Source organism: Ammospiza nelsoni, chromosome 4 (assembly GCF_027579445.1).
Source record: "Ammospiza nelsoni isolate bAmmNel1 chromosome 4, bAmmNel1.pri, whole genome shotgun sequence".
NCBI lineage: Eukaryota > Metazoa > Chordata > Aves > Passeriformes > Passerellidae > Ammospiza > Ammospiza nelsoni.
The window spans coordinates 69482485-69494874 of NC_080636.1; the positions used below are offsets into that span (position 1 = coordinate 69482485).

A 12390-nucleotide genomic window follows, 5' to 3' on the forward strand; every position below is an offset into this window, starting at 1 on the left:
TTGGGACAGCTAAAGAAAAAAACATTGTTTAACTATTACACAAATATCTGAATTCAACAAAACAGATATACCCTCAATGGCTAAATTCTCAAAATGAAATAATTAATACTACCATCAACTGCAGCTGCTTAAGTGAACCTACTCATAGGTATAGAAATCATAGTTCACTAAGTTTCTTCAATGTACAATAAAACAACCCCACAGGCATTTTAATGAAAAATACAGCATTTCTAAGACAACTGCATTTTTTAAAAGTTATATTACATACATTTAGGACATGACCTTAAATGCAAATTTAATATTCAAAATAAGAAATAAAAACTGCTTAGTCTGAAATAATTTAATTTCAATGTTTTTTGGGACAAATTGTACCGCAAAATGTGACCTGAATAACATTTCAAAAAGTGTCCTTATGTTAAAATTAACATTTGAAGGCAACCAATAACCTTCTTCAGCTTCTTCACGATTTACCATTAAGCTGAAGAAGGTAAAGACAAGTACAAACTGGGCCTTATAAAGGAACAACCTCAGACTGCAAACCACAAAAATATTTCATAATGAAAATACAATTAATAGTTTTGTCCCATTATTTTTTGGAGCTTACTAGCAAAATATTTTGTTACATGGCATCAGGTGGGCAAGGCGTCCATCCCCAGACATCTTAATATGTTCACACCACAGAAATGTCTCCTCACCTTCCTTGCCAGGATCTGCTATGGACTATTTCAGGCACTACAACTACCCCGCCCTTGCTGTACCATGAATGCTCACTTCCAAGCACCAGATCTTGAGAAGTGGGAAAGCTTGCAGACATGCAGCTGCAGGGAGGCTGCACCCAGCCACAGTGGCAGCAATGGCACCAGACAGCTAGAAAGGACAAGGAACTTCCCCAGGAAAGTCACTGTCACCCACAGTAGCCATGCAATTCCAGCCCATGGTACTCTCTTATTACTGCTGCAGTGATCTTGAAAGCAGGGAGCAGAAGTAACTTGGAGTCCATTGGTTTCAATAGGAGGAGGAAAATTAGCAAGGACTAACATCCTAGAAACATTTTTCCAGACTTTATTTAGGAGTCATTGGGTATTTCCCAGCCAATTGTATTAGTTTGTGTAGAAATTCACAATTCATGAATAGAATTTTCTGCTCTCTTTAAAGACAAGACATTTTATTCAAATTCATGCAGTTTTTTACATAGTTGCTACATTCTCATTTAAAAGTATATCAGACATCCAAATTTGCAAATGCATTCACAAATCTGGCAGTGTAAAAAGGTGAAACTTACCCCATCTGTAGCTTTTGCTAAGAGATCATAAGTGGTTGGATCTCCTTCTCTGTCAATGTCTTGAGACACAAAGATCTGACCAGTGTGTGGGTCAATCTGGAAAGCTTTGGATTTTTCATAAAAATTAAATCCATCATAAAGAGAATACTCAATTTCTGCAAACTGGTCAGCATCTGCATCTGTTGCTTTGACCTGCAAGGAGACAAGAGATAAAAATGAAGCCAGTGAAACAATTACTCATTAAAACAAAGTGTCTGGGATTTTTGAACCCGTTTGTGTTGTAAAAGCAATTGTTTGTACCCAGAATAAATTCTGCTACCTAAGCTGGTTGCCAGCAGTTCATAAAATGTCTGAACTACTGACAGTGTAAATATCAATCCTCTTCATTTCCCAAGACTGGAAAAGCCATGCTCTTAAGCCATACCTAAACTATTTTCCCTTTATGTTTTTACCAGTGGAGGTAGCTCTTACAAAAAAATCAGAAAGCTCTTATGTCACATGTGGATCAGAAAAGTGCTGCAGGACATCCTTACCTAATGTATTCTATAAAAGACTTCCCAGATCTTAATTTAGTTTTCACTTGAAAGAGGGCTTGGTGGCACTCATGCTTTTTGACCCACAGGTGGTATTTGATAAACACATAAGTTTTGTACATTGCTCCTTCAATTTTATTCCCCTAAGATCTTTGATAACAAGTGTTTTGTGCTGAGTTTGGCTCTTCTCTGGCACGCTCCATTGTGATATTGTTATAAATTATTTTCTACCAAAATGTTTCTAAACTTAAGTGAAAGCTATGCATGCATTAAGAAAACCAGGATTTTCAGTTCTCTAACTTGCCATTATTGGAGATACATAAAGAATTTCTTCTTTGCAATTGGTTTCCTTTTCCCCTTTTTCTTTGAAAATGGTAATTTCCATGGGTTCTCCATCAGCCTGTCTGTACAAGCACAATGTAACAGAGAAGACCTTAACAGAGCTTTGGAAACGTTAGTATCACAAAGCCCAAGAGTTAGAGTTTGTGGGAGCCCAGAGAGACCTGTGCCAGTCAGTGCCTGCACCTGACACAGGCTGATGAGACCCACAGCAAGGTCAGAGGTGGAGATCTGCATGTGCCTGCCTGTACAGAAAACCATCTGGCACAATTTTAGGTACAGTTTCAAAATAAACAGTCCGGGCCAGGGAGTATTCCTGGAAGTAGGTTTGAATTAAGTCACCCTGCTAGGGTGATATAAATTAATTTAGTTGCATGGACACAAGCTGTGCCAGGTCATTTGACCATAGGACCCAGAAGAGCCTTTGGCTGCTGCTCCTACCAGGACAAATGTGGCCATAAAGACCAGTGAGTGCCTGCATCACAAGCTCCCTTCTTTGCCCACACAGGAATTGTTCTGGCACTGAGATACTTAGCTGGGACTGAATTAAAACCAAATGAACAAAGCATGTCTTGGGAAGCCTGGAAAGCATGGAAGTGGGGAAAAGGAAACCACATAAAAAGTGCCAATTCAAATCATAAAGCTAAAACTTACTCTAGAGAAGTTACATCAATCAGAATTTTAAAGTGACAGCCCAAAAGATATATGTGTTATTTCAATTATTATTTTTTTGCTTGTTGTGGATTGGTTTTTGCTTGTTTTTCAGACTTTTCCACTTCTTCATGGAAGCGCAAGATTTTTTGCATTTCAGAAGTATCACTGTGACTGCACCACATGCTCCACAACATTTTCCCTCCCATAGGAAGGTTTTCCGCAATGCCAAAGGCCATTATACCAGAGTTTACACAAAAAAAAAGCTCCTTTAGGGGAGCCCTGTGCTCGCAGAGCCCTTCGTGCCCTTTTCACACCCTTGCAGGTTTGCACCCCACAGCTGCAGCAGTGTGCAACGCACGGCCACTCCTGACCTGGGTCCAACTACTTGTTCTGGGCAATTTAAAGGCAAAAATCACAATCACACACAGCTAAACAAAGATCCAGTCCTAAAAATGCTTTACAGCTGTATGCAAATCAAATCTACAACATGCACATTTCTCCAGCCTCGTACTTTATTATTTCTGTCATAAAAAAAAGACCAGAACACACATCTAGTGAGCTCTTAGTAATCTACCACCCTAATGTTATGGAGCAATAATTCACTTCACCCTTATAAGAAAAGTATTTCAATTTGTTTCTTTTGCCTGAAATCCAACAGGGGTGACAGTACTGAAAGGTTCTGTCTGACTGTGCCTACATGCAGTTACATGTGTAAATGATAATATTTTTGTCTGCAACTGAGCATGAGTGATTGATTGCAGGTAAAATTTGAGGGTATTGTTAGAAGTTTAGCTCATGACGTTCGGTGACTTGTTTTCTTTGTTGTAAATTATGCAGTCTTCAGACTTTGAACAGTACATGTAAAGGCATAATGAGTGATGAATTTAAATAAAAATGCTTCAGTTCAAGGCTATGCAAATTTAAAGGTCTAATTGTGATCAACTTAAATTACTATAATCATCTTTCAGGCAGCAGAACTAAGTGGCATCCATTTTTTGAGAAAAAAATAATCTTTCTTCCTGTTCAAGCACCTCACATCCATTCAATTTCTACCCACTTAGTAGTCCTTTTGTTAATCACTCACCATGGAACCTTTGATCTGAAGAGGGAAGATCTGGAATTACAAGTGAATGAAAAATTTCCTGTAGCAGACAGATCTGACACAGAATGGCACTACAATTGAGGTAAGGGAAGCTATTAACTATATGATCATAGAATCATTGAGGCTGAAAAAAGATCCTTAAAATTAATAACTAAATGCAAGCTGATTTAGAAGGAGGAATTCAGTGAAAACATGCTAACAAATTCAAGTTTTTTGACACAATTAAGTGACTGCATTGTTAAAGATTTCAGGAATTAAAGCACACAGTGGTCACTGTCCAAAAAACATTGGGTTGTGATAGCCTACTGTGAGTACCAATCCTACAGAGTATTGCAGCAGTTAACTGCCCAAGAGCTGTGAGTTACAGCAGCCCAAACCGGAGGAAATGAAGGCAGCAGAAGGAATTTTCACAGTGGACTGATCAAGAGAGTTGTATGTTAGCAATATCACAAAGGTGATAGAGTTGAATGGATTTATGTGCCTTGAAGAAGTGGGAGGCAAGAGAGTACCAAATATGTAACACCTCTGACAAGCCTAATACAAGATTGGAATCTTGGAGAAAAATAAAGGGGAAGAAAAGGAACAGTTATGCTCCCAAGGTCTTTCTCCTTTTACTAAATTTGTTTTCAATGCAGTAAGTTGAACATCCAAGTTTTTAAGGAGTGCAAACTTGGGAATAAGTTCAGGACAAAGTATTTCCCCAAGAAACATTTTTAAAGCCAATAAGAGTCAATGTGTGCATAGCTCCCGGCTGGACTTCTCCTGTCAGTCATGCTTCCTGTAGCCTACATCCTGTGGTCAGCTTGTACAATGTCTAGACTAAAAATCTGTCAGAGAAAAAAAACCAGTTTGTTCTGTCCTGTTGACACTACCAATGAAGTGGTTAGACTTCAGATATTGTCTCAGGAGGAGAAAACAGGGGGACCTAGAGAAATGTTGTGCAGAACAAGTAAAAAAATCTGATCCACCTGTGTGATGTTCAGACAGATTAGTGCAAGAGGAAAATAAATGGTGTGAAGTGGTAGATACTAAAAAATGTAAGCAGATAAATAAAATTCAACAGTGTTGGAAGTGCAGAAATCATCTTATATTTGCATATGGAAAGAGGGGATGACCTTAAAGAATCCATCATTTTAGAGGTAACTGCCCTAATTTCCTCGCTCACATGTGCGCTTCAACCCTGTAACACATTTCCAGGTTTAAATGGAAAAAAAATTGCTGGCAGTACATGTAAATAAGAGGGAGCAAAACTATTTTAGCACTATGCTGAGAAAGCAAAGACTTCAGAGCTTACAGAAAGCAAACATCTGGCAGATCTTCAACTCCTTCCATTCACTTCAGTGGATTGATGACAACTCAGCAATGGGCAATGCCTCCATATTTTACAGGCATTGAACTAATCGTAAGCAAGATTATAGAGAAATAGATCTGCTACTAAATTCTACATTGCTTTAAACATAAAGTCATTTTAAGAGAAATCTCCCGTTATATATATATTTTTTTTCATTTCCACTCATTTTTATCCTCAAAAAATTAAAATAAAGTCCCTGTGGTTATGTTTACCTTTATTTTCCTTCCTAGATATTATTTCCTAACAAATGAACATAATTTGAAAAGCAGATTAAATATTTTACATTATATGCAAAATGGGGAAAGTGTCTTGTACTCACAAAACCACAACAAAAAAGACAATCCTATTACTTCTAGATCAAAGATTCAGAACCTATAAAAAAATAATTCTTAGGATTTAGAGTATGCAGCCTTAAAGATGACTGACTGGCAGTGCTGAGTTTCACATTTGAGTGGCCAGGATTAATTTCACATCTTTCAGATAGACCAGACCACTGGAAAGACCAGGCCATTCAGTCAAGTCATCACCATGGTCATCTGTGATAGCAATTAAATGAGACTAAGAAATATTAAATCAATTCTTCACAGCTTAAGAAACTACAAAAAAGAAAAATAAAAAAAAGACAAAATTACCAGGGAGCTGAGAAGGTTCAGTTAGACCAATGGTGTAAAATGGATCTATCCAGCATCCTTACATTTGACATACTGAAGGACAGCAGGCGTGTTCCAGGCAGTACAGCAATACCTGACGGCAAACCCTCACCAGAGAAGTGTTTTAATTCCTCATGTAGGCAACCCAAGCACCACTGGAATGGTTAGCTACTTGTGGAAGCATCTGCTCTGCCAGACCTTCATGTTGTCCACGACCACAGGGAAGGAGAGGAGCAGTCTGAGTTGGTGGCATGCTGTCAGCAACACGTGACCATAGAAATATTAGCAGTGAAGTTACTGGTAGAAGACATTTTTCAAGTTACTTGGGTGTATCTGTATGATAGATTAGCACGCATGCTGCCACAATCACACATCATCAAATGTCTTCAAGCCAGTGCTCTGACTTAGAACCCTGGTTAGTGAGAAAACAGCATATCAAACACAAACCAATGATCTCTACCTCACAGCTGCCTCAGGCAGTGCAGACAATAATGCTGACACCAAACCTAAAGAGTGCAATAAATACATTACTTTGGAATTTTATCTATCTGCCTCAGCACCCACGATTAGCCTGCTCCCTAGTGCAGCAGGTTTAACATATGGAAATGGGAATAAAGCTGCAGATCCACTTGAAGTCCTAAAAGCATGAGCCTTGACATCAAGAACAGGAACTTTTTGCCTGAGGCCTTAACAGCTGGTCCTTGACAATTGCACTGACAGCAGAAAAAGCCCCATTCTTCATTCTCAAACTGGGCTGCATCTGGAAAGCCACAAATCAAAATAAAAAATGAAATTTAAGCTGCTAATTCAACTGGTATTGATGCTTACTTTGTCAACCACCACAGTACCAGATACTCAAAAAATCCCCAACAAACAAGAAAATCCTTAGTCCTCATCCTTGCTCTGATACAAAAAAATTTCACTGTGCTGGTCAGGTCAGTGGACTTGACTAATGCCAATTTTTCTGCATTCCTTTGATCTGCTCTAGGAAGGAGATAACCACAACTGACAATAAGCACTGCACAGACACAACCTTGCTAATCTGTACTAAAGCCGATGCTGATACCTCCAGCCGATTTCTGATTCACTCTAGAAATTGCCATCAGTTTTATGAAGGTGCTAATAAGAAGCAAGTCCCATCAAAACACTCAATAATTCTCAATAGCCTTTCAAGTGAAAAGAGAAAAGCCTAAATGCAGAGACACAGGCCAGGCACACTCTCTGCTCAAGGACAGCATGTGAAATGTGGTATTCACTGTAACCTCAACTAAACATAACATTTCTTAATTATAAGGCTATTGATTTTGACTTTTCAAACAACTACATCTGTTTGGGTTTTTTTTTTCCACTTGTGCCCCCATGAGTTGTACAGAAATTCCAACTAACTACATGGTTTTAAAATAAAGTAAAACTAACCCTGCTTCACATATGAATCTCTCATTAAAAAAAAAATCACACTAATTTTTACCTTCTTTATAATACACCATTTTTACAATATTCTCCATCTACCCCACAACAAACAAATGAAAAGAAATTTAATTTACATGATGAACGATTATGAGATCTTAGTTTTTGCCTTCTCTGCTCTTCTGTGTATCTAACTGATGACTGTGAACAAACCTGCCAATAAAAAATATTGACAGATCTTTGATTTACTGCTTTCACTTAGTCTACAGAAAGCAAGAAAAATTAAAACCACTGGAGGAGAAAACAGCCTAAGTACATTACAGCATCACTCTTTCATTCTGAACACCAGACACTACTCAGCAAGTGAAGTCCAGATCCAGGAAGAACTAGGCATTTCGGACTGTATTGTAATCTGCAAATCCTGCTTTGATACTAGCCAGAGCCTGAATTCACTTCAGTTTAATGCAGCTATTCCTGACATGCCTTAAGTTTTGCTACCATGCCTTGTGTGAAACAGCACAGGCAGCTAGATCCCATTGAAGTGAGCCAGGATCCAAAGGTGTGGGAGGCAGGTCCAACCTGGAATGTCTGACCTTATCACTCTAATTACCCTGGTTGGATTCGACTGCTACAAAATACATTGTTAATGTCTGAATTCATAGCAAGCAGCTGTACTGCTAAATGCCTACTTATTACATGATAGAGCAGGGGTTAAAAAATGTCTTTTTGGGAGTACAAAGCCTGAGTTCCAACACAGAAAATGTCTGCTAAAAGCACCATCTACTCTGTCAGTCTGTTTGGTCTACATTGCCTTCCTTCTTATTGTGCAAATATAATCAAAACCAAAGTAACTTAATTTTATCATTAATGTAAATGTAAGCTGAAAGAACAGAAGTGAAAAGAAAGTATTTCTGAGGAAAGAAAAAGAAATTAACAGCAACTAGCAAATATTTGCATGACTAATGCCTTATTTAAAGACAAACCCCTACTTTTCAGTGAGAGCAGCTCCATCCATTTGCTAATTCTGTTCACATACTCTGCTATAATTTTAGATTTTATAACATGCTAAAACCTTGCTATGTGCACTCGAGGGTTTAAGTACAAATTCATTTTTATTCATTAGTAAGCTACAGAGCCCCAAGACTGAATACCTCTGTCAAGCAACAGCAGAGCACAAAAATTTCCTTATTCTGCACTAATTGCATAAAGCAAGGAGCAATGGGTTTTATAATTGAGAATATCTATCTCAAAAATAACTATTCATACTGAACATGCTATTTTAATAATTGTACACTGGAGCATGCTTTAACTTTTTGTGGCAGGATTATTTTAGAATTATATTTAGTAAGTTGTTTTAGAAAGCAAAAGTCAAGGTACTAGCTGTCTTGTTTAGGGCAACTTAGAATAAAAAGCAAATCAATAGTGTAACTTATTATGAGTAGCATGTATTATAGGATGAATAAAAAATTGTAATAATAATTCTATTGTTTTGCTTAGATCAATTAACTTCATTACTATACTCATAATAACAAGTATAGACTTATACAGCTGTAATGCGATCTATTATTTAACTGATTGAAGTGAATATCCTAAACTCAGCATATGTGCATGATCTTACAACACTAATGACAAAATCTTTTGATTATAGTCATATCTGTGATAGACAAACTGCAGAAGGATGCTACAAAGGAGAGAAAGAGCTCTAAGTAGAAAAGAAACCATGCACCCAACTGCATTCCTTTTGGCACAGTTTTATGCAAATGGATTTTGAGACAGGTCAAGAATATGATCCAATTAAAGGTCATCATAAAAACTTTGTAATTGGCGCAACATTTGATTTCAGCCAAGTCAGTTCCTGATACAACCAACCTGAGGCAAATGGTAAGAAGATGGTAGGAAAAGTTCAGTCCAGGTAGAATCTGAACTCTCTTTAAGCAGTGATATAGTCTTAAGAGAGGCTAAATCTGAACAATTACACACATTTGTGTAAACATTTTCCAAGCCCCAAAACCAGTCTGAGCTGCAAAATCATGCCTGCCAATCACAATGCTCTAACCAACATTCCTAACTGGACTGCTACAACAATTTATGGAGCTTTGTTGCAAACAAGATCACTAAGAGTAGTGGTCCATTTAAAGAAAAAGAAGACAGAATGAAACCCAAGAACCTTTATTTGTGTATAGTCAGATTACTGAAATTTTTTTTTCCTAGTTCTTTTCCAAGTCACATTAGCAAGTAGCAGTGAGCAGCCAAGATTAAAAGCTCAAACTTACTTTGCTGTCAGCCTGAAAGATTTGTATTGCACCTTTACAGTAAGCAAAGACTATATGTAGGCTACCTGAATGCCACTTACAAGTAGATTTGTAAATTTCTGCACTCCTTGGGTAGATCTGGTGGTTTAACACCAGGGAAAGAGTAGTATGGCAGGCCAGCAGGAGGCCTGCTGTCACTGGAGAAGAAACCTGTCCAAAAAGCCCTAGCAGAAGATTAACTCAGAAAACGTAGTTTTGCTCAGGTCCAAAGATGTCAGAGAGGGTCAATCCAGATACAGGTGTGGGTATTCCATGCAGTGTATGTGGGTGTTTGCCAGAGCAGTGAGCTGACTGGTCACCACCTTTCCATAAATCAGGAAGAAATCCTCATTTTAAAAAATAAAAATCCTCAGAAAAAGCAAGTTGATCAAAGTTAGACAAATTCTTTTGCTTTCCTCATGGCATCAGCTGTTTCAGTTTATTTCTTCAAATAGTGGTAGGCTTCCTACTGCCCACACACTTTTTTTACAGATCTTTATTTACCTTTCAGACTGCTACTTAAGTCAATGAGTTATACAACAATGGACTTGTTTACCTAATCATCCACACACACTTGAAAGGCAGGTATTTCTAGTTCATCCATGAAAAATCAGGGTTTAATTTTTGTCTTATATATCAAGAGTTGTATTATCATTATAGTACAAGGATTCCATATCACCAGAGTTTCATACCTCCTTGATGTTTCTCGCAGGCACCTCCTCTATGCACTGACTATTCCTGGTCCTCACAGTAGTCATCTGACTCCAGAGCCCACCAATCTACTCTTTTATAACACTTGTTCTTATTGGCTACTGGTGTGGCCTGTTAAGATCAGGCCTGCTCCTAATCTTTAGTAATTGGTCCAGCTGCAACTCATTGGGGGCCAAGATTACATTCTATACCACCTTCATTTACCCACACTGTATCCCCCTACATTTAATGACTACAGCAAGTGTACTAATGTAAGTTAGATAAACAGCAATATATCATCATCATCATCTGTCCCATTTTACTTTGATTGCCGTGGTGAGGCTCAACAACACCACTTCAAGGCAGGCTTTGCAGAATACATAAGTAAATGAAGGCAAAGGCTTCTATCACTTTGCATGTCTAATGCTCAGAATCTGAATGTTCATTTAAACGGACTGCCAAATATTAACAAATATGAAACTCCTTCCAGAATCCCTTCAGAAAGCTGGCCTCTTCTGTTCTGACTCCTGAGTATCTGCTAATGTGCTTATGTCCAAAATCACAGTATTAATAGCATATTCTAGCTTGGCTTTCAGAAATATGGCCTGCACTACTTTCAGTTATTGCCTGCAAAATGTTGTGTTCCTAAGTGTTAAAAGAAGAATAAACTCTCTTCTAAGGAAAGCATACATTTTGTGTAACTGGAGTCTTATAAATCATGTCTAATTTATATTTGGAAGTAAGCAGATGAGGCTCTCTTAGTTCATTTCAACTTTTATGAAAAATTTAAAACATGGCCAAACTCACAGCTTGAATATTGTATTCACAGCACTTGAGAAAAAATATTTTTATATTTTGTTCATTGTAGGCTAAAAATTAGCAAGGGATCTTATATATCTCCTAAAAATTGGTGCAAAAATGAAGCCTGACACAAAGTATTGAGACATTTCCCTTCTCCTTCCTTCTAAATCAATTTTTTCATAAACATACACCAATGTTGTTTTCTCTCTCTCCAACACTGCCTGTCTATATTTCTAGCTATTTTTGCTCTTCAAAGGCCTCACACTCACAGAATTTAGGGGCTAGCAGTAGACAAGGTGTAACTATAAACAATCCCCAGAAAGAATAAAAGTCAGAAGGTGCAAATGTTAACCTCAATTGCATGACATGAAGCAAAATCTGGGATAATGTCTAACAAAAAAAAAGAATCCTTTAGTAATTTATTTGGTTTGAAATACAAAACCCACTGAGTGCCCAATAAACGTAACTAAAGCAGCAAGATCTTCAATTTAAGTTAGCTGTACATTTTACAAACATGATTCAGATGGCCCAGCTTTAAATATGTGGAGGTGGCAGAGCCACTCCCAAAGAGTTAAAGGGTATCACCTATGATCCATGATGTTTGAACGATATGCAGAAGCATGACAAACTCACCACCACTCTAAATTTAACACAAGACACAGCTTTTAAACACTCTAAATACTTAAAACTCTTTTAAACACTCTCAATACTTAAAACTGAGCTTACCATAAAATAGTTCCCATTCCCAAACTAGAAGTCCTGATTAGTATTATGGGAATTACACTTACTCATACAACAGAAATTCTGTTTGGTGAAGGGCTAGTAAAATTTACCTGAAACACGTTATCATGCCAACTAAGTCATGCACATCAATAATAAAAATAGTTGAGTGTACACTCTCTTTCACAAGCTACAGATCTTCAAATGAACATAGTGACATCTATGTCATTCAGAATGACGGGGCCAGAATGACTCTGCCCTTTTCAGACCAGGCTACATGTCTGAATGAAACCACGAGATGCATCCTTTCCTTCTACATTCAGTCCCAGCTCATACAGCCTCCACACACAAACCCAACTACATGGTGGCCACAAGACCAGCATGTTATATGTGCACAAGTCAGGATACACATCCAGACTGTGCACTGAGTGAAAAATATTTCATTTGTCACTGTAAGGGATGCACATCCATCAGATGGAAACCCAGGCGAAGACTGTCCCGCCGAGCTGCACACACCACACAGAAATGCAAAGTTACAAAAGCTTCCAGGCCAGAACAGTCCTGAGCCAA

At 37.9% G+C, this 12390-nt stretch overlaps 1 protein-coding gene across 1 annotated transcript in view; it reads right to left on the reverse strand.

Annotated features, from left to right (window-relative positions):
• DCHS2 (dachsous cadherin-related 2) overlaps window positions 1–12390 on the reverse strand; it is a 104778-nt gene that overhangs the window by 60272 nt on the left and 32116 nt on the right. The window contains exon 2 of the mRNA XM_059471223.1: window positions 1283–1474. Coding sequence (XP_059327206.1) covers window positions 1283–1474 — 192 coding nt within the window. The remainder of the gene's footprint in view (window positions 1–1282; window positions 1475–12390) is intronic.